At 38.1% G+C, this 24,039-nt stretch overlaps 1 protein-coding gene across 1 annotated transcript in view; it reads left to right on the forward strand.

The window, feature by feature from the left end:
• The window catches only part of lrp1aa (low density lipoprotein receptor-related protein 1Aa), a 239,829-nt gene that overhangs the window by 183,934 nt on the left and 31,856 nt on the right, over positions 1 to 24,039 (forward strand). The window contains exons 56-71 of the mRNA XM_056467699.1: positions 805 to 988; positions 2,213 to 2,298; positions 3,907 to 4,026; positions 4,718 to 4,905; positions 5,398 to 5,603; positions 6,404 to 6,592; positions 9,004 to 9,152; positions 10,441 to 10,534; positions 10,611 to 10,727; positions 11,007 to 11,126; positions 12,415 to 12,537; positions 14,453 to 14,578; positions 16,632 to 16,748; positions 20,094 to 20,200; positions 21,439 to 21,571; positions 22,055 to 22,177. Of these exons, the coding sequence (XP_056323674.1) occupies positions 805 to 988; positions 2,213 to 2,298; positions 3,907 to 4,026; positions 4,718 to 4,905; positions 5,398 to 5,603; positions 6,404 to 6,592; positions 9,004 to 9,152; positions 10,441 to 10,534; positions 10,611 to 10,727; positions 11,007 to 11,126; positions 12,415 to 12,537; positions 14,453 to 14,578; positions 16,632 to 16,748; positions 20,094 to 20,200; positions 21,439 to 21,571; positions 22,055 to 22,177 (2,182 nt within the window). The remainder of the gene's footprint in view (positions 1 to 804; positions 989 to 2,212; positions 2,299 to 3,906; positions 4,027 to 4,717; positions 4,906 to 5,397; positions 5,604 to 6,403; positions 6,593 to 9,003; positions 9,153 to 10,440; positions 10,535 to 10,610; positions 10,728 to 11,006; positions 11,127 to 12,414; positions 12,538 to 14,452; positions 14,579 to 16,631; positions 16,749 to 20,093; positions 20,201 to 21,438; positions 21,572 to 22,054; positions 22,178 to 24,039) is intronic.

Raw genomic sequence — 24,039 nt, forward strand, 5'->3', positions numbered from 1 at the left:
GTGTGTGTATATATATATATATATATATATATATATATATATATATATATATATATATATATATATATAACTTGTATCATATATATTTTATATCTAAATATAAATAAACATTTTCTCAAATATATGCATGCATGCATAAAGCATATATCGGCATCTGATACGTCACAAAAATCACATGGTATGATGATCTTTGTTAAAAAAAGTACAAAAGACACTCTTCAAAACCTTTATGAATATTTAGTTTATGGATGTTTAATTTCTGAGTGTGTATCAGTTTAGCAAGGTCATGTGATTTCAGCAAACATGGCTTCGTTAGGTCATAACTATTTCGAAATTTTCATAAAATGCAATGTTTCTCCTCTAGGGGGCGATCTGTCATTCATTTTCCTTCAGCTTAGTCCTTTATTTATTAGGGGTCGCCACAGTGGAATGAACCGCCAACTATTCCAGCATATGTTTTACACAGCTGATGCCCTTTCTGCTGCAACCAAGTACTGGAAAACACCCATACACACTCATTCACACACACACACACACACTCATACACTACGACCAATTTAATTCATCAGTTCATCTATAGCGCATGTGTTTGGACTGTGGGGGAAACCGGAGCACCCGGAGGAAACCCACACCAACACGGGGAGAACATGCAAACTTCACACAGACATGCCAACTGGCCCAGCCGAGACTCGAACCAGCAATCTTTTTGCTGTATGGCAACAGTGCTAACCGCTGAGCCACGGTGACGCCTGGGGCCAGTCATTCTGATGCTCACTGTACCTGTGTCTGTGTTTTCGTCTCCAGTGCAGATGTCACTCCGGCTTCAGACTGAAGGATGATGGGAAGACGTGTGTGGATGTGGACGAGTGCTCCACCACGTACCCCTGCACGCAGCACTGCATTAACACACACGGCAGCTTCAGATGTGTGTGTGTGGACGGATTCCAGCTCAGCCCGTCCGACCCCACCATCTGCAAATCCACCTCTGGTATGAACATTGATCGTTTTCAGTCACGTGACCTGTGCAGTGACCTGGCGGATTAAAAAAGCAATGAGCCGTAATGGTGGCTACACTGGGATCTCTATAGAAATGCTGCACAATATACTCCAATATGCACAATTAATATATTTTTATTAATAATATTATATTATTAAAATTTCCCAAATGATGTTGAACAGAGCAAGGAATTTTTCACAGTGTACAAAATAGACAAAATTTTAAAACTCGGTCCTGGAGTGTCCGCACTGCTTAATTTGTCAATTGCGAAGCCCCGAAACAGATCAGGGTAACGGACCCGGCATGTTACCTGAGGATGGAGAGGTGTCGCACGCAAAAGTGGAGAGTGTTGGTGGGGGATGGGGGTCATGGTGATGTTGGATGGCAGAGGGGTGTCGCGTACGCAGGACGGAAGTGAAGAGCGGGAGGTTGTCGCAGACGAAAGTAAGACAAAGACGAAGGGTTGGGTAGTCGCGGAAGAAAGTGAAAGTGAACAGCAGACGGGTCACGGGGGAGGAGGGCGGTTGAGGAGGGGGATCAGTAAAATAAGGTGGGCATGTTCAGGCATGTTCCAGCTCAAATTAAGCCCTGGGTGTTCGTGACGCCGCCCATAGGTTTCTGAAGAGTGGAAATGGAGCTCATATATTAGCATAATTTCACTGTCATTGCAGTATGATTAAAAATGGGCAACAAAAACATGGCTGCAGCTAAAGATGCTTTTCGCATTTTGCTTAATTCTTAAAGAAATGCTCACCTTATTTTGTAAATAGACTAATTTTACAGCTCCCCCAGAGTTAAACAGTTTAGTTTTACCATTTTTGAATCCATTCAGTCGATCTCTGGAACACTTTTAGCTTAGCTTAGCATAGATCATTAAATCGGATTAGACCATTAGCATCTCACTCCAAAAAAATATATATATATATATATTTATATATAAATTATATAATATATAAAAAATATTATTCCTATATAAAACTTGACTCTTCTGTAGTTCCATCATGTACTGAAGACTGACAGAAAATTGCGAATAAGCAAACATCCTGTTACCTTTTGTAATGTTTAGTTAAATAAAGACATTTTATTTTTGTGTAAACGAATCTTGATTTAAATATGCTCAGATATTTAGACCGAAAGACACTGGATAAAAAGAGATCTCGATTATCTCGTATTTTAACACATCTTTATTCTCTCTCATGTTGTGTGTTTGTACAGACGAGGAGCCGTTCCTCATCTTCGCCAACCGTTATTACCTGAGAAAGCTCAACCTGGACGGCTCAAACTACACTCTTCTGAAGCAGGTACTGTCTGAAACCAGAAGAACGTTCATAAGAACTGAAACAAACACATTTCAAATAATAACGTTAAGGTTGTACAACAAATCATCCATATTCTTAGCCCTTTTTTATTTTTGCTTGGCTACATGTAGTTTATTAATTAAGTATAGTGTTAGTTTTACTTTCACTTCAGTGTATTTAGGCCAGATACTTGTACTATTTATTGAGGACATTTTTGACTCACAATCTGTACTTTCACTTGAGGATCAGTTTTAAACCCTTGTGTGCCGTTTGGGATGTTTTCATCCAGTCTGGGGGGATTTTGAGGCTTAATTTGGCCACAGCTTTCTCAGTGTTTCAGCAAATAGGATGATGTTTGCTGACAAATCTTATTTTGACACATATTTTGGGAAAATGCTTTGAAAATGTTCACAAAGTCAACTATACACTCTGGACATATTGACTACCCTTTTGTTATGTTGGGGGCTGTTTTTGCCCCATTGACTTCCATTATAATCACATTTTTTGATTGCAAAGCCATGACAGCATATACTCATGCATTCCTGATTGTTGCTGGTTTTCCCTGTTGGGAAGAGGGACAAGTTGTCCTTTTTATTGTTGATCATCAGCTGCAGTGCAAAAAAAGCTTAGTTTCTGGCCTTTGCGCACTTACCTTGACATGTCTGAGAAAACCACAATAGGGTATAAGCCGAGCTAGTGTGTTTTCCATACTGATAAACTTCTGGTGACCTGTTATTGTGAGTTTTTTTCAATTTTATATGGTTCCTTTTACAACATCGATGTTGTAATGTAATTCACATACAACCAGTTAAACAGACTTTGGCATTTATTTAGTTGCTCAAGCGTAAAACAAGCCAAAAAGCTGTTTGCTCGCACGCGCCCGTCAGAATCGGCAGGCTAGCGCAGAAGCTCCATTAAATATACTGAGGTAAAATAAATGCTCATATTATAAAGACATGGCGGGGGAAAATGTTATTTAATGCAATGCTTCGTGTACAATCTGAGACCCACTTTATATCAGATATCACTCAGCCAGTGGAGATCGCTGATTTTTAAAGAAAACAGACCTTAAACGCGCCGATTTTGCATTGGCATACTATTCACTGGAAACGATTAAACCAGGTTACTGACAAATTAAAAGTCCTATTAGCATGCTTCGGCATATACCCCATAAGCAGCTCAGCTTTCAGAACACAATAAACACATTAGGTGTATTTCTGCACACACACACACACTATAATCTGCTGTTATCCCCCACTGAACTCCATATAAAAGTCGGAAACTGTTTTGCACAGGCCTATCCAAAGGGTTAATGCTGACAACTGGTGATTAACATTAAAAGTCACACATTTACCTCTTCCTAACAGGGAAAACCACTAGCAATCAAGAATGCATGATTATATGCTGTCATGGCTTTGCAATTGAAAAATGCCATTATAATGGAAGTCAATGGGGCAAAAACAGCCCCCAACATAACCAAAGGGGAGTCAATTTGAATAATACACATGGGTTAAATACTTTTTACAACCCTGATTATACACAAAGCATCATGTGAGGTCGGAAAAGATCCAGTGGTTTGTTTGTTTCCTCACAATTGCTTTTCATCCTCAGGGTCTGAATAACGCCGTAGCGCTGGACTTCGATTACAGACAGCAGATGATCTACTGGACGGATGTGACCACGCAGGGCAGCATGATCAGACGCATGAACATCAACGGCAGCAACGTCCAGGTCAGCTGCATGTGTTGATGCTGGGGCTGTAAAAGTGTTGTCTCATCACAATAGAGATCCCACTGTTAATGGAATTTCTGCGATATCATGGAAATCATCGTTTTAAAAGCTCCATTGGAAGGGATTTTATATTATTTTTTGCTCCAACATTATGTTAGGTGGCCTACTATGTTCTTGCAGCAAAAAATAAATACAATGTAGGTACTGTGTACACTTCTTGTGGCCTTGAGGTGGGTTCTAGACAGGATTGGGGGTATTCATTCATTCATTCATTCATTTTCTTGTCGGCTTAGTCCCTTTATTAATCCGGGTCGCCACAGCGGAATGAACCGCCAACTCATCCAGCATTTGTTTTACGCAGCTGATGCCCTTCCAGCCGCAACCCATTACTGGGAAACACATACACACACACTACGACAATACAATACAACAATTTAGCCTACCCAATTCACCTCTACCGCATGTCTTTGGACTGTGGGGGAAACCGGAGCACCCGGAGGAAACCCACGCGAACGCAGAGACAACATGCAAACTCCACACAGAAATGCCAACTGACCCAGGATCAAACCAGCGACCTTCTTGCTGTGAGGCAATCGTGCTAGCCTCTGCGCCACCGTGTCGCCCTGTAAATACTTCCATCATATTTCAGTCAGTAGGAACTCTTGGTGAAATGTGTGTGTGTTCTGGTCAGGTTCTGCATCGCACGTCTCTCAGTAACCCAGACGGTCTGGCTGTGGATTGGGTCGGGGGAAACCTCTACTGGTGTGATAAAGGACGGGACACTATAGAGGTGTCCAAGCTAAACGGAGCGTACAGGACTGTGCTGGTCAATTCAGGACTGAGGGAACCACGAGCTGTCGCTGTGGACGTACGCAATGGGTAAATCAGAGAAACACCTTTCATTATTTCACTCATTTATTAGGTGTTTTTGTCATAATCATCTTAAAAATGAAGAATATAACACACGCAATGGGTAAATCAGAGAAACCCTTAAATTAGTTTGCTTTTGTAATCTAAAATGTAAATCTGTAACTGCACTTTCTGTTTCAGTTAAATTCTCAGATTAGGTCTGTTTGAGGTAGTGGGCGTGGCTAACATACTTAACCACGCCCCTCCAGCAGTCAGTCAACAAACAGAAATGGTGAGGAGGAGGAGTCTGATAGGTTGTAATGACTCTCCCCAAACCCTTTTCCCCATCTTTCTCAATGAAACGCCTACTTTACTACATCCAATCAGCTCACGGTAGAGAAAAACAAGCCACACCCACTCATTTAGTATTCAGTTTCTCAAGGAACTGCATCACAATATGGGAAACACAAAGGTCTCAGCTTCTGGTTCATGCGGACTTTAACATATATTTGTGTTTGTCAGATATCTGTACTGGTCAGACTGGGGTGATATTCCTCACATCGGGCGCATTGGGATGGACGGCACCAACAGAAGTGTGATCGTTCAGGACAAGATAACCTGGCCCAATGGCCTGACTCTGGACTTTATCAATGACCGCATATACTGGGCTGATGCCAGAGAAGATTACATCGAGTTCGCCAGCTTAGATGGAACCAACAGACACACAGGTGATGAGAAACAGCAAATATATAAGCTGCTCTCTGAAGGTGTTGAGCAGAAGTTACGTGTAAGATGTTTAAAATCGTTTACTCTTTATCAAGTCATCCTAAACTTCAGCACTTTAATGAACACTTAAAATCTCAGAGAAGTCCATTTTGCATAGAGGTTTTTAAAATGCATCGATATTCACTCTTGAATAGATTCTGAGATTAGTTTTAACAGCAGATGGCGCTGTGTGCTTTACAAACAGCCGTACTCTGCTTGCGTCTAATTCCATACATACACCACTCGAACCTGAAATAATCATTGAGAAAGTTAGGAGAGCGAATTACAAGAGCTGTGTTTACATTAATCTTGCGACAAAAAACATGATTTAATCATTAGCATTTGAGTGTATGGTTAGAAACTATCTTAGAGCGCCGTCTGCAGTTTAAAACTAGCCAAGAGCGCCGTCTGCTGTTTAAAACTAGCCTAGAGTGCCACCTGCTGTTAAAAACTAGCCTAGAACACCGTCTGCTGTTAAAATCTAGCCTAGAGCGCTGTCTGCTGTTAAAAACTAGCCTAGAGCGCCGTCTGCTGGTAAAAACTAGCCTAGAACACCATCTGCTGTTAAAAACTAGCCTAGAGCGCCATCTGCTGTTAAAGCTGAGCTCAGTATCAATTCTAGAGATAATACCAATGCATTTCGAACATGTTCGAGTCATTTCTCAAACAATCTTTCAGCTCTACTCTTGATGTCCGTTTGAGCAGAAATGCTTCTTGTTTGTTATGTTAGTCGATTATGAATCGGTGTGTGTTTGTGCCGCAGTGTTGAGTCAGGACATCCCGCACATCTTCGCCATGACTCTATTCGAGGAGTTCATCTACTGGACGGACTGGGAGACCAAGTCCATCAACAGAGCTCATAAAACACAGGGAACCAACAAGAGCATGTTGATCAGCACGCTACACAGACCCATGGACATCCACATCTTCCACCCCTACAGACAGCCTGAAGGTCCGACAAACACACACACACACACACATGATGTAAAAAAGGATTAGTTGACTTTACTTAATAATTATAAGGAAACAAGTTTACTCTCATTTTAAAATAAACAAACTGTGCATCATTATGAAAGTTAAGTCAACGGGTTAATGACTTTTCCCATGACTAGTGAGTAGAATTCAAGTAAAATAACTAATAGCTTTTTACATTGCACTTGTTATTGTGAATTATGGGGACGATCTGAATGTTTCCTTTGTTTTTATGCTGTACAAACTGTTTTCTGTCCCCAACCCTATCGCTAAACCCAGCCATCGCAGGAAACTTTACAGGTTTACTTTCAGAATGAACTCATTCTGTATGATTTATAAGCCTTTTGAAATATGGGGACATGTGAAATGTCCTCATAAGTCACTTTCTCCTGGAGTATCTGTGTCATACCCATGATATTATACACATTTGTGTCCTGATATGTCACAAACACAAACACACACACACACACACACACACACACACACAAGCTGTAAAAAGCGTTTAGTTGACTTTACTTATAAAAAAGAGAGTGAACTCGCTGCCTTATAATTATTAAGTAAACAAACTATGTGCATAGTTATGAAAATTAACTTAAGTTAGTGGGTTTACTGACTTTTTTAGAGTAAAGTAACTAATCGCTTTACAAATGCACTTGTTATTGTGAATTATGAGGACATTTTGTAGGTTTCTATTGTATTTATACAGTACAAACTGTTCTCTATCCCCAACCCTATCGCTACACGCAACCATCGCAGGAAACTGTACAGTTTTATTCGATGGTTCATTCATTTTCCTTCACCTTAGTCTCTATTTCAGAGGTCGCCACAGCGGATTGAACTGCCAACTATTCCAGCATATGTTTTACGCAGCGGATGCCCTTCCAGCCACAACCCAGTACTGGGAAACACCCTCACATTCACACACACATACACACACTACAGCCATTTTAGTTAATCAATTCCCCTATAGCGCATGTGTTTGAACTGTGGGGGAAACCGGAGCACCCGTAGGAAACCCACACCAACACGGGGAGAACATGCAAACTCCACACAGAAATGCTAGCTAACCTTCTTGCTGTGAGGATACAGTGCTAACCACTGAGCCACCGTGCTGCCCTCTGTACAGTTTCCCTTTGAGAATGAACTCATTCTGTATGGTTTATAAACTTTTGGAAAAATGGGGACATGTGCAATGTCCTCATAAGTCACTTTCTCCTGGAATATCTGTGTCATACCCATGATATTATACACATTTGTGTCCTGATATGTCGCACAGACGCTACACAAACCCATGGACCTCCACATCTAGTACCCATACAGACAGCTGTTTTCCTTTTATAATCTTATTCGTAGAAGAAAAAAACAAGGAAACCGTAAGGAATTTCCCTTTTCACAAAATGATTTACATATTTGATCTTGTTTTCTTTTTTTGTGTGTTGATTTTTGTCATTTTAAATTGCAAAAAAAAATAATTTTATACACAAAATTTAATTCCAATACAAATAAAAAATAAAATACAACTTTATTATTTTATATAATCATATTTTCAGGGTTTTCACCTTTAATGTACAGGATAGTAGAGAGTACTGACAGGAAAGTGGGAGGAGCAGAGAGAGGGGAAGGATCGGCATAGGACCACAAGGCAGGAATCGAACTCGGGTCGCCGTGAGATCCGGAGTGCATGTGTCGACACACTAACCACTACACCACAGGCGCTGACACAATAAATCCAATTTAAAGAAGTCTATAGATTAAACTAAAGTGTAATTTTTTTGTCAGATTTTAAATTTAAAATACCTTGAATGAATACAAATAAAAAATTACGAGTCAAATTAAGGCAAATTTACATGCAGCTTCAAAATATTCAAATCAAAACCAAATGTAAAAGAGCTAATTCCAATGCCTTCCCATTCATTCAAACTTCATTCATTCATTTTCTTTTCATCTTAGTCCCTTTATTAATCCGGGGTCCCCACAGCGGAATGAACCACCAACTTATCCAGAATAAGTTTTACACAGCCTTCCAGCTGCAACCCATCACTGGGAAACATCCATACACACTCATTCACTATGGCCAATTTGGTTCATCAATTCCCCTATAACGCATGTGTTTGGACTGTGGGGGAAACCGGAGCACCCGGAGGAAACCCATGCCAACACATGGAGAACATGCAAACTCCACACAGAAATGCCAACTGACCCAGCCGAGGATCAAACCATTGACCTTCTTGCTGTGAGGCGAACGTTCTACCATTGTGCCACCATGCAGCCCTGCAAAATGCATAGAATTAAAAAAAATATATAAAATAAATTCTAAATACAAATCCACATTCAAACGTATGATAAAGTTGCAGGTTTGATGTTGTTCTCTCTCTCTCTGTCTCTTTGTAGTGCCGAATCACCCATGTCAGACAGATAACGGCGGCTGCAGTAACCTGTGTCTGCTGTCTCCGGGTGGAGGCTATAAATGTGCCTGTCCCACAAACTTCTACCTGGCTGCGGATGGGAAACAGTGCATGTCCAACTGCACCGCCAGCCAGGTCAGCACACCACCCTCAATCTTATGGGTTATCGCACACTGAATCCGAAATTATCGTCCACACACATATTGTCTTGTTTTCAGAAATAATATCCCCAAAATTCAATTCAATTCAAGTCCCCTTTATTTGTATAGCGCTTATACAATGTAGATTGTGTCAAAGCAGCTTCACATAAAAGGTCACAGTAAATAGGAACAGTGTAGTTCAGTTTGTAGTGTTCAAGTTCAGTTCAGTTGAGCTCAGTTCAGTGTGGTTTAATAATCACTACTGAGAGTCCAAACACTGAAGAGCAAATCCAACGATGCGCAGCTCTACAGATCCTGAACCATGCAAGCCAGTGGCGACAGCGGAGAGGGAAAAACTTCACTAAATGGTGAAAGTGAAGAAAAAAACCTTGAGAGAAACCAGGCTCAGTTGGGCACGACCATTTTAATTTCTCCGCTGGCCAAACGTCTTGTGCAGAGCTGCAGTCTCAGTGGCGGAGGCTGGAAGCTGGCCTCAGCGAAGACTCGTCTGTCTCTGGAGCGTCACAGGAATCAGTCTCATGTTCTCCACTCTTCCATGACCATCACAGTAGCTGCTCGGGATACGGCCCGGTCCAGGATATGGAAACCTTGGGATCATCTCGTAATTGGTCTTGGATCGAATCAGTGACTCTGCATAGTCTGAGGGCCTCGGGAAGAGTATCCCCAGGTGGAAATGGAGAATAAAGAGAATAATTAGCATAGCTGCTGTATTTACTAAACAGATAGATCTTCAATTTATTTTTGAATAGGGCGAGTGTGTCTGAGCCTCGGACGTTATCAGGAAGGCTATTCCAGAGTTTAGGAGCTATAAATGAGAAGGCTCGACCTCCTTTACTCGACTTTGCTATTCTAGGTACTACCAGAAGCCCTGAGTTTTGAAATCTTAAAGAGCGAGTTGGATTGTAGCGAGACAGAAGATTGGTTAGATAAACAGGAGCTAGATTATTTAAAGCTTTATATGTAAGAAGCAATATTTTAAATTCAATACGAAACTTAACAGGCAGCCAGTGTAAGGAGGATAACATTGGGGTGATGTGATCAAATTTTCTAGACCTGGTAAGAACCTGGTAAGAGGAGAACAAAGCGTCACTGCATAAAGTCACTCTGAAACTTAATTTTTTTCTGAATGGGTTCATTGATATGCATCTGACAAGTCTTTCGGAGATGAATACGAAAAACATAAATGAAAATTTCTGACTTCATAAGACCTTATGAGCTCCTAATACACACCATTGCTCTTCTGAAATCCTCTCTCTCCTCAGTTTGTCTGTAAGAATGATAAGTGTATCCCGTTCTGGTGGAAGTGTGACACTGAGGACGACTGTGGAGACCGCTCTGATGAACCCGCTGACTGCCGTGAGTCTGGAGAGTGAACACAAACATGTAATAAACGTGTTATAAACATGTTATAAACATGTGTTTGTCTCCACAGCGGACTTCAAGTGCAGACCGGGCCAGTTCCAGTGTGGGACGGGCATCTGTACAAACCCTGCATACATCTGTGATGGAGACAATGACTGCCAGGACAACTCTGATGAGGCCAACTGCGGTAATGCCTGCTAGAATACTGCAAATGAATGCGTCCCCTTCAGGGAACGTTGATGCTGCGTTAAATATCGATGCTATGGGTACACTTTTGATACAAGGAAGTCCTGAAGCGCATGTGAAATCACTCCAGTGTAATTGGCGCGACGTCCCCAGGACATGATGACTGAGCTGAATCTTTCCAGTAGACTTGTTGAAGCAGTTTCCCAAATCGCACTGAATGATTCTTTCATGAACTGGACTGATGCATTTGTGTGTGTGTGTGTGTGTGTGTGTGTTTCAGATATCCACGTGTGTTTGCCCAGTCAGTTTAAGTGCACCAACCCCAGCCGCTGCATTCCAGGAATCTTCCGCTGTAACGGTCAGGATAACTGTGGAGAAGGAGAGGACGAGAAGGACTGCCGTGAGTTACAGATGCAGGAGTGCTCGAACGCTGCTGTCGTGGCTACGTCCACACGGAAATGACCATTGCTTTTTCTTTGGCGGATTAAAAGTGTTTCATACTCGTATTATTTCAAGAAATGTCTGCTTTGACATGTAATACCTACAGGGGTTGGACAATGAAACTAAAACGCCTGGTTTTAGATTCATTAGTAAAGTGCAGGGCCTCCTTTTGTGGCCAATAGAGCATCAGTTGGTCTTGGGAATGACAGAGACGAGTCCTGCACAGTGGCCAGAGGGATTTTGAGCCGTTTTTCTTGCAGAATAGTGTTCAGGTCACTACATGGTGCTGATGGAGGAAAACATTTCCTGACTCACTCCTCCAAAACACACCAAAGTGCTCAATAATGTTTAGTTCTGGTGTCTGTGCAGGCCAAGGGAGATGTTCAACTTCACTTTCATGTTCATCAAACCACTCTCCAGTCTTGCTGTGTGTATTGGTGCATTATCATCCTGAAACACAGCTCTGCTTTCAGGATGCAATGTTGGGTCACGTGGTCCTCAAAAATGGTTGGGTAGTCCTTGGCAGTGACCCAGCAGCCATCTAGCCCAAGTATTGGCTAGGGAATGCCATAATATTAAGCCCAAATCATCACTGATCGCCTCCATGATTGACTCTGGGAATCAGTAGTCTGGGTGGGACGCTTCTTTGGGGCTTCTCCACACTGTAACTCTCCTGGATGTGGAAGAGTCATTGATGGTGGACTCATCAGAGAACAATACATCTTTCACATTGTCAAGATTTTCGCTGCTGGCACCGTTGAAACTGACATTTGGTATTGATTTAGCCATGAAACCTCCAACACTAAATTGGCCAGTGTTTTGGTTTCATTATCCAACCCCTGTGTATAATTCCCAACTGTATGTGACGATGTAAACAAACTCAGACAGAGCTGCAGAATACACTAAAATTACAGAACAATGCAGTGAGCATGCACATGAACGGTGGGTTACAAACAGGATATTTGGGCCTCCAACGGGCCTTAAAACGAGCAAAATAATCTGCCAATGGGGTAAGAAAATAATCTTGATTTTGCTTTAACATTCGTTTATTTTTCTCACCCCATTGGCAAATCATTTAACTTGTTTAAAGGAAAACATCACTTCATTTTGCTAATGCTAATGCTAATGCTAATTTACAGTGTTAGTGTTTTGTACTGTACTTTTTGATTGTCTATATATTGAGACATACACGTGTTCTGGTTGAGTGTGGGGTATTTGTTGTGACTGTGCTGTGTGTTTGTGTGTAGCGGAGGTGACGTGTGCACCAAACCAGTTCCAGTGTACAGTAACCAAGCGCTGCATCCCTCGAGTGTGGGTTTGTGACCGAGACAACGACTGCGTGGATGGATCTGATGAACCCGCCAACTGCAGTAAGAGAAAAAGAGCCGTAAACACTCGTTATATCTTTAGGGTCAATGTAGGAAAAGTTATTAGCATTCTTCAGAATTTCTTTTGGTCACAAGGTGGCGCTGCTCTGAAGCTTTTCGAGCACTTTCAGGGCATGGTGTCGAAGATACACACCAATTTTAATGACAATACCCAAATGTGTTCGTAAAATATATCATTTTATGACAAAATTAAACATGGCCGACGCCATACTTGCCAACATTCATTCATTTTCTTTTCGGCTTAGTCCCTTTATTAATCTGGGGTCGCCACAGTGGAATGAGCCGCCAACTTACTCAGCACATGTTTCACGCAGCGGATGCCCTTCCAGCCGCAACCCAGCCGAAACATCCATACACACTCACACTCATACACTATGGACAATTTAGCCTACCCAATTCACCTGTACCGCATGTGTTTGGACTGTGGGGCAAGACGGAGCACCTTGGGAAACCCACGCGAATGCAGGGAGAACATGCAAACTCCACACAGAAATGCCAACTGACTCAGCCGAGGCTCGAACCAGCGACCTTCTTGCTCCAGCACAACCTACTGCGCCACTGCGTCGCCACTTGCCAACATTCAGATCTAAAAAAATACATGTGATTTTATCCGGGGGGTGCGTGCTAAGTGAAGAGCCAGGGTGGGTGAATGGGATGAGGGTGCGCGCGAAGTGAAGAGCGAGGGGGAAGGTGCGCGCGAACTAAAGAGCAGGAAGCAGGTATGAAGATGGTTGCGTATAGGGTTCAGTGCACATGGTGACTGAATCAAAAAGCTAGCCGGACTGTACTAAAAAGCTGAGGAACAGGGGGTGGGAGGGGAAATTCCAGGAGTTTTCCAGGGGAGGGGGGTGCAGAACAATACGGGACTGATGGGATGGGTCTGAAATACGAGAGACTCCCGAGAGTGTTGGCAAGTATGGCTGACACCCAAAGTGGGAATCATGGGAAAATTGGGGACAAACATATCATATCATGATACAAGTCATCTCAATATACTATATACATCACAATATTATACGTTTCTGTAAATCCAATCAAGTGATAATTTATATAAATTGACCACATGCAGGGTGACACGGTGGCTCAGTGGTTAGCACTGTGGCCTCAAAGGCGCTGGTTCAAGTCCTGGCTGGGCCAGTTGGCATGACTGTGTGGATGTTTGCGTGTTCTCACCGTGTTGGCTGCAACACAGTACTGCAAACACATGCGCTATAGGTGAATTGAATAAACTAATTTGGCCATAGTTTATGAGTGTGAATGTGTATGGGTATTTTCCATTACTGGGTTGCAGCTGGAAGGGCATCTGCTGTGTAAAACATATGCTGGAATAGTTGGTGGTTCATTCCACTGTGGCGACCCCTGATAAATAAAGGGACTAAGCCGAAGGAAAATGAATGAATGATTGAATGAATGGCCACATGTAACTGACTATTTTTGACATTTTTCTCACCTTATATATAACTTCTAGGCAAATGTTTAATTAAAAAATGTAGAGATATAAAATCAGCACTAATAAAATATAAAACACTTTTAAAAAACGAATAATTACAGGTCCAACATAAATAAAACTGCTTAATAAAATGTAAACATTGTGTGTTTTGAAGTTGGCAGCTTTCTCACGATGCTGTTATTCATGTTTCTGTCTGCATCTTATTGATGCAGATACTGCGCTCATATAATTTATGAAATAAGTATGACTGTAAACAATGTATTTATGACACCATGAAATAAATAATATGAGACGATAGACTTTTTGTGTTGTCCACACGTTGTATATTGTCATATTCCACAGCCCGAGGTTCCATCTAATGTGATTAAATTTGATAAATGTGCTTGTGTTCTTGGTCAAGCATCATCGTATCTTTGTGTCTGTGTGTGTGTGTGTGTGTGTGTGCAGCTCAGATGACGTGTGGTGTGGATGAGTTTCGCTGTAAGGACTCAGGTCGCTGTATTCCTGCGCGCTGGAAGTGTGACGGAGAAGACGACTGCGGAGACTCTTCAGACGAGCCCAAAGAGGAGTGCGGTGCGGACATACAACACCTGAATAAATATATAGTTCTTATCCAATATTCATAATACATTTTCTTAAATTAAAAAAACTTAATATGTGATTAAAAAAACTTGTAGTAGTTCATCATTTTTAATTAAAAGTTAGTTTTGTTGCTTTTTTAAGTGTGATTAAAAGCTATGGTAGCTTTGCTGGATAAAATGTTCATTCATTAGTTTTTTATTTAAAATCATTTTGCTTCAATTTTTAGGTCAGTCACATTTAAAGTAGTTTTAATAAATATTTTTGAAATGTACACATTATTACACATTTTATTGTACATTATTTTGCTTAATTTTTTAAGATTCTAAAAACTACCAGAAGTGTTTTATTTTATTTTGACTGATAATTTTTTATTATTGTTTTGTCATTATTATTATTATTATTATTATTATTTTTATATTTTTTTATTATTATTATTATTATTTATATTATTATTATTATCATTATTTATTTATTTAATAAATTTTTTTGCTTATTTTTTTTAAGGTTATAAAAACTTCCAGAAGTGTTTTATTTTATTTTGACAGATATTTTTATTGTTAATATTTATTTATTTATTTATTTATTTATTTATTTATTTAATTTTTTATTTATTTTTTTGCTTAATTTTTTAAGGTTATAAAAACTTCCAGAAGTGTTTTTATTTTATTTTGACTGATATTTTTTATTATTAATATTTATTATTATTTATTTATTTATTATTATTATTATTATTATTATTATTATTATTATTATTATTATTATTATTATTATTATTATTATTATATATTTGTTTTTGCTTAATTCTTTAAGGTTTTAAAAACTTCCAGAAGTGTTTTATTTTATTTTGACTGACATTTTTTATTATCAATATTTATTATTATTTATTTATTTATTTATTATTATCATTGTTTTATTTTATTTATTTATTTTCTTGCTTAATTTTTTTAAGGTAATAAAAACTTCCAGAAGTGTTTTATTTTATTTTGACTGATATTTTTTATTATTAATATTTATTATTATTTATTTATTAATTAATTTATTTATTTATTATCATTATTATTATTTTTTTTTTGTTGTTTTGCTCAATTTTTTTAAGGTAATAAAAACTTCCAGAAGTGTTTTATTTTATTTTGACAGATATTTTTTATTTATTTATTTATTTATTTATTTATTTATTTATTTATTTATTTATTTATTTATTTATTTATTTATTTATTTATTATCATTATTATTATTTTTATTTATTTATTTTTTTTTTTTTTGCTTAATTTTTTTAAGGTTATAAAAACTTCCAGAAGTGTTTTATTTTATTTTGACAGATATTTTTTATTATTAATATTTATTTATTTATTTATTTATTTATTTATTTATTTATTTATTTATTTATTTATTTATTTATTTATTTATTTATTATCATTATTATTATTATTATTTTTTTTTTTTTTTTTTTTTTTGCTCAATTTTTTTAAGGTAATAAAAACTTCCAGAAGTGTTTTATTTTATTTTGACAGATATTTTTTATTATTAATATTTGTTTATTTATTTATTTATGTATTTATTTATTTATTTATTTATTATCATTATTATTATTTTTATTTTTAATTTTTTAATTTTTTGCTTAATTTTTTTAAGGTAATAAAAACTTCCAGAAGTGTTTTATTTTATTTTGACAGATATTATTATTATTATTATTTTTTTTTTACTTAACTATTTTCATGTATTTAAACATTGGTTTATATATAAAATATCTAAATATGAAATTAAAATTTAAAGTTATTTTATTACATATAAAAGATGCAAACAAATCTAATATTAAAATGATGTTTTATTCATAGGATTTCAGTGTATACTTTATATTAAAATATCTTTATATAAAATAAGTTTTATATGTAGTTAAAATTGTATAATTGTTTTAGTAAATAGTCAGATTTAATTTAAAGATCATTTTAAACTGAAGGGAAATTAAAGTCCCTTCAGCTTCCAGTTATTTTTACATTTCTCTATGTTAATTATAACGGTATTAATCCTGTGACTGTGAATGCAGATGAGCGGACGTGTGAGCCGTATCAGTTCCGCTGTAAAAACAACCGCTGTGTTCCCGGACGCTGGCAGTGTGACTACGACAATGACTGTGGAGACAATTCAGATGAAGACAAGTGTGGTAGGAGAAAACTCTCTCTCTCTCACACACACACACACACACACACACATGCTTTATTTACATTGAAACAGAACACACAGACATCAGTGCATTCACCTGATCACTGTCATTCTCATTGATTCCTTCATGAACACATTATTAAAGTGCCACTGTTCTGCTTTTTCAGATGTGACCAGGCTTATAGTGTGCAATGCTTCTCTTTGTGGATGTAAAAGCTCAGATGAATGAAGTTTAAAAGAAATAAGAGATTCTGAACTGCCTACAAATTAGTCTTCAGTAATTCCAACTTTACTTCCTGCTCAGACTTACATAGAAGTGCTATAAATGTGTATAATGCCAGTCTGTGGTCTGTATTGGCTGTCTGTAAAGAACACTTACTGTAACCCTGAATCGCTGGAGTTGTAGCTGAGGATGGAAGAGTTTGGTTTGTGCTGTTGTCTTATAGAGAAAATTTGGTTTTCTGCTGCTAAAGACAATCAAGCTGAAATGCAGATATTGTAATAGGTGATTGGTTTTGACAAATCCCTAAAGAGTGGGCCATCTGACCAATCAGCGGAGTTAAGAGGACCTTTTGACCAATAAGATCTGAGTTCATACATTTGACCAATCAGAGCAGATTAGACACATCTGACCAATAAGAGCATAGTATATAACTCTAACCAATCAAAGCAGAGTCAATATATCTGACCAATCAGAATAGCGTTAAGCAGACCATCTGACCAATAAGGGCGGAATAGATTCATCTGACTAATCATAGCAGAGTCGATACATCAGACGAATCAGAGCAGAGTCGATACATCTGACAAATCAGAGCAAAGTCGATACATCGGACCACTTAGAGCAGAGTCAATACATCTAACCAATCAGAGCAGAGTTGATACATCTAACCAATCAGAGCAGATTCGACACATCTGACCAATCAGAGCAAAGTCGATACATCGGACCAATCAAAGGACCAATCAGAAGAGAGTCGATACATCTAAACCAATCAGAGCATAGTCGATACAACGGACCAATCAGAGCAGAGTCGATACATCTGACCAATCAGAGCAGAGTCGATACATCTGACCAATTAAAGCATAGTCGATACATCTGACCAATCAGAGCATAGTCGATGCATCTGACCAATCAGAGCAGAGTTGATACATCGGACCAATCAGAGCAGAGTCGGTACATCTGACCAATCAGAGCAGAGTCGATACATCTGACCAATCAAAGGACCAATCAGAAGAGAGTCAATACATCTGACCAATCAAAGGACCAATCAGAAGAGAGTCAATACATCTGACCAATCAGAGTAGAGTCTCACCAATCAGAACAGGGTTAAGCAGGCCATCTGAACAATCAGAGCAGAGTCGATACATCTCACCAATCAGGGGACCAATCAGAGCAGAGTCGATACATCTGACCAATAAAATCAGAGTAAGTCCATCTGACCAATCAGATCAGAGCAGACTCTTGTAGAGGCGGGGATCACTGAAGCAACAGAGAGAAGAGCTGATGAAAGGGTTTTTGGACTTTAATTGTTGTAAACTGGCTGTGAGAGACCAAGAAATCCTTTAGAATAGCGTAACAGTGGCACTTTAATGACCAAGGGGAGGTTTTATTCTCCGTCTGTGCATGTTTTTGTTGGTCCATTCATTCACGTGTCTACATCTTGTGTTTATTCTTCATTTCACTGCCACATTGATGTGGGTTAGAGGTAGGTCTCCATGTTCAGATCTTCATGGCATTCCTCAAGCGTCGTCCCCTTCAGTGGCTGCAGCTGAGGACTAAATCTTTATTTCAATTTTATGTTGCGGTCCATTCTGAGTGTTTACATTTCTCTACACTACTTTTTTCAATATAAACTATATATGTTTGCTATCAAGCACAACAGTCAGTGATGGATGACAAAACCGCCTTCACGTCTCCATAAAGCAATGCATTTATAACTGATAAACATTTACTGTACTACTTGTACTATTCAAATGGCTCTTGATTTAGATGAAAAGCTGCGTTTTTCTATTGTTTTAAAAGTGATTTCGAGTTATTTACGAAGCATAAATAATAAATTAAATGACAGTAGATGGTTTTTGCTTTCTGCAGTCCTCAGCAGTGGCCACTGTGAAGCCTTTTCTTGTAGTTTCTCAGCAGTTTGTGCTTGATTTTGTTGCCTGCATTAGTTCTTGTGTCTCTTGTTTGAGCTATAACCATCATATAACCCATAAACCCCTGCTTCTACAGCTTAAATGAGCTAATGAGACCCAAAAACCAAAATCCCAGGCCACATTTTAATGCAAAATGTTATTTTATTTAGAGATGCGCCGATACCGATAATCTGCGGAAATGTTTTGCTATTTCTGCATAGAATTTTGTAAATATTTATACAGAATGGTTAAACGAAGCAAGTCTCTCATATTATATATCTGCTAAAACACTAAAATACAAGCTGTAGTATAAATGAATGATATAAACACTTTCATATTAGTCAATAATACTACTGAAATCAGTATAAAACTGAATAAATGTTTATTTACACGCATTTACATTGGTAAATAAATAAATAACGAAATATTGACATGGGAAAAATTATGATTAATCGTCCTGCCCTAATTTAGAGTGTGCATTACAAGCCTAATCTCACGAGGAAACGTAACTATTTTATGTTTTGTCAGTTAAGTGGAGTTTTCAGAAGTAGGCGTGGCACCAAACCCCGCCCCTAAACCCAGTCTTCATTGGGGCATGAGCAAGTCATTCTGTATTGCACGAATGAGATCATACAAAGTTTCTTGATCACCAAACGTAATTGATTTCTTATTGATCATGAAATGTGGCCTAGACATGTTTTGGTTCATCTCACACTGCAAAAAACTGCTTTGTCTTGTTTTTAGTCCAAATATCTACAAATCTATCATCTATCAAGAAGCGTTTTTTTAGACAAGCAAAAAATATTGTCTTGTTTTAAGAAATAATGAGCCAAAATTCAGTGAGTTTACTGTTAAAACAAGCAAAATAATCTTCAAAAATCAGTCCAGGGCACTCGAAAAATGTTAAAAAGCCTTTATTCACATGGCTAATCCTTAAAAAGCAAACAATCTGCCAAATGGGGTCAGTGAAATAATCTTGTTTTCTCTAAAGAATTAGATTATTTTCACTCATTATTTCTGAAAACAAGACAATATTATTTGCTTGTCCAGAAAACGCTTCTTGATTTAAGAATTTGGATATATTTGGACTAGAAACAAGACACAAACTCTTAAGTAAGAAATATATTTTTTGCAGTGTATGACTAGATGTTATAGAGTTATTATAGCGTGTGTGTGTGTGTGTGTGTGTGCGTCTGTGTGTCTGTGTGTGTGTCAGTGCCCCGGCAGTGCTCTGAGAGTGAGTTTTCCTGCACTAGCGGTCGCTGTATTGCCGGCAGATGGAAGTGTGATGGAGATCATGATTGCGCCGATGGATCTGATGAGGTAAATAATACAACACACACACTTCAGCAGAGATTTCAACGCAACTAACAGGGAACTTTCTTAGAATGTCATGAACAAATATTCAATAATCAAGAATTTTCATAAAATGTTCAATTAAAAATGCTCTTGTTTATATATATATATATATATATATATATATATATATATATATATATATATATATATACAGTCAGAATTATTAGCCCCCCTTAGATTTTTTTTCTTTTTTAAATATTTCCCAAATGATGTTGAACAGAGCAAGGAAATGTTCACAGTATGTCTGATAATATTTTGTCTTCTGGAGAAAGTCTTATTTGTTTTATTTCGGCTAGAATAAAAGCAGTTCTTAATTTTTTAAACACCATTTTAAAGTAAAAATTATTAGCCCCTTGATGCTATAATTGTTTTCAATAGTCTACAGAACAAACCATCGTTATACAATAACTTGCCTAATTACCCTAACCTGCCTAGTTAACCTAATTAAAGCTGTATAGAAGTGTCTTGAAGAATATCTAGTCTAATATTATCTGATGTCATCATGACAAATATAAAATTAATCAGTTATTAGAGATGAGTTATTAAAACTATTATGATTAGAAATGTGCTGAGAAAATCTTCTCTCTGTTAAACAGAAATTGGGGAAAAAAATAAACAGGGGGGCTAATAATTCTGACCTCAACTGTATATATATATATATATATATATATATATATATATATATATATACACATATATATATTGCCTATATTCACTGAGAAATGGAGAAAAATATTCATTTTCAGAATGGGGTGTACTCAATTTTAATAAGGATATATATATAAAAATTGAGTACATATATATATATATATATAAAACATTATATATATATATAAAATTGAGTACACCCCATTCTGAAAATGAATATTTTATATATATATAAACAGGAAATTTTCACCAAATTGTCACTGCATACAATCTTCTTCACACTCATAAGCATTTATGTTTTATCAGATCCTGCCGCACAATGTTCAGTTTAGGGTTTCATATCAGAAATCGATTCGATTCCAGAATCGATTCCAGATACATATCAATAAAAGCACCACAATTCTTCTCAACCACTTTCCCCAGTATGAAGAAATTGTATAGGATTGTTGTCTTGAGGAAAGCGTCAGTACTTCCAAATCATACACCTGCAGATGGAGGATCTCAGCCAAATGCTCTTGTAACACAATTGTGTGTCCTGTGTGTGTGTTTTTCAGCACGGCTGTGATGTGAAGTGTGATAATGACCAGTTTCTGTGTAATAACGGTCACTGTATCCCGTTCCGCTGGCGCTGCGATGCTGACGCCGACTGTATGGACGGCAGTGATGAGGAAAACTGCAACACTGGAGGTCAAACACACACACACACACACACATACACACACACACACACGCGCAAACACTGGACCCTTTTCACATTTGTGCGTTTCTCAGCAGCAGAAGTCGTCATAGTTGGTCAACTTAGAGCGCAGTGAATGAGAGAGTACAACAAATCATTTATTTATTATCCTGTTTGCTCCTATTTTTTTACAATCCTATATGTGTGTGTGTGTGTATACAGTATATATATCTTGTTTTAAACTTTAAAACAATCAAATTATTCATAAACCAGTGGCTGCAGGATTGAGTGATCACACTCTCTGGAGGACTTTAGTATTCAAGGAGGCCTTTCTGAAGATCTGCTGCCAAGTGTTTTTCACACACACACACACACACACACACACACACACACACACACACACACACACACACGCTCACTGTAATTGCTGTGTGGCTTGCTGTAATGAATACAGATGGTAACTCTGCATGTGTGTGTGTGTGTGTGTGTTGCAGTGGGTCAGTTCTGCCCTCTGGATGAGTTTCAGTGTAATAACACTCTCTGTAAGCCGCTGGGCTGGAAGTGTGACGGCGAAGACGACTGCGGAGACAATTCAGACGAAAACCCAGACGTCTGCAGTGAGTTCATGCACCTGTTCATTCACACTCACACAACAGCAGATACTCATGTGTATGTTTGTGGACGATTCAAGCAGAGATGGAGTATTATTATATGCAGTATTACAGTCAGAATTATGCGCCCTCCTCTGATTTTTTTCTTTTTTAAAGTATTTTCCAAAGGATGTTGAACAGATTCAGGAATTTCTCACAGTATTTCCTATAATATTTTGTCTTCTGGAGAAAGTCTTATTTGTTTTATTTCGGCTAGAATAAAAGCAGTACTTAATTTTTTAAGACCATTTTAAGCTTAATATTATTAGCCCCTTTCAGCAATATTAGTTTTGGATTGTCTCCAGAAAAAAAAACACTGCTATAGAATGACTTGCCTAATTTGTCAGGGTTTGTGTTGGGGGAGGATGAGGACTCAATTGCAGGGACAAAAACATGTGTTTATTAATGATAAAGTAAAGCAAAAAGCAACAAAAACTACCCAGAGGGGGGAAAATATAACTAAAACACACACACAAACTTGACTGGGCTCTCAGGGAAGCGCAGGGCTGGATACAGTGGCGCCCCCTGGAAATCAGAATCAGAATCAGAATCAGAAAGAGCTTTATTGCCAGGTATGTTCACACATACTAGGAATTTGTTTTGGTGACAGAGCTTCTACAGTGCAACAGGATAACAGAGACAGGACAAAAAACAGATCATAAATATATTTAAAAAAAAAATAGAAGTAAGTAGTGAGTGCAAATATACAGATTGACAAGTGTATGTACGTGTTTATTACTATATACAACGTTATATGTGCAGCTGTTATGTGCAAATTGGCATGTAAAGTGTGTGGTTAAATAAGTGTATATGTGTATAAAAGTGTATAGTAAGTAGTGATGTTGGTTCCACAATTATTATCATCAAGTGTTCATGAGATGGATTGCCTGAGGGAAGAAACTGTTTCTGTGTCGGGCTGTTCTGGTGCGCAGTGCTCTGTAGCGTCGACCAGAAGGTAAAAGTTCAAAGAGTCAGTGTGCTGGGTGTGAGGGGTCCAGAGTGATTTTGGCAGCCCTTCTGCTCGCTCTGGATAAGTACAGTTCTTGGGGAGTAGGAAGGGTTGTACCAGTGATTCGCTCAGCAGTCCGAACTATTCGACGTAGTCTTTGGAGGTCGTATTTAGTAGCTGAGCTAAACCAGACAGTTATTGATGTGCAGATGACTGATTCAATGATGGAGGTGTAGAACTGTTTCAGCAGCTCATTTGTGAGGTTAAACTTCCTCAGCTGACGAAGAAAGTACAGCCTCTGTTGAGCTTTTTTGACAATGGAGTCAATGTGAGTGTCCCACTTCAGGTCCTGAGAGATGGTGGTGCCCAGGAACCTGAATGACTCCACTGCTGCCACAATGCTGTCCATGATGCTCAGTGGGGGGAGAGCAGGGGGGTTTCTCCTGAAGTCCACTATCATCTCCACTGTTTTGAGCGTGTTGAGCTCCAGGTTGTTGTGGCTACACCAGAACAACCTGGAGCTCAACACGCTCAAAACAGTGAAATTTTCTTAGGCGTGACCAGAAGAGGCCACACCAAATCTTGGGGTGGCACACAAAAAAATAATGAATTCAGTGTAATCTAATACTGTTGTTTCTGGTAAATGAAATAATGTGGTTTTAATTCATTTAATTAATTACTCTTGAAACATGTTTTTCCTTGAAATAATTCAGCAAACCAAATAATCGTCAATATTGAGTTTAAAAACACTTTCATATATATATAAATAACTTTTCAGTTATTTTTCATATACTTTATTGTACAGCATACAGTATACACCATGTCTAAAATTAACGAACATTAATGAATTAATTAAACAAACAAATGGACAAACTAAACA

This window comes from Danio aesculapii, chromosome 11 (assembly GCF_903798145.1).
Source record: "Danio aesculapii chromosome 11, fDanAes4.1, whole genome shotgun sequence".
In the NCBI taxonomy this organism is placed as follows: domain Eukaryota; kingdom Metazoa; phylum Chordata; class Actinopteri; order Cypriniformes; family Danionidae; genus Danio; species Danio aesculapii.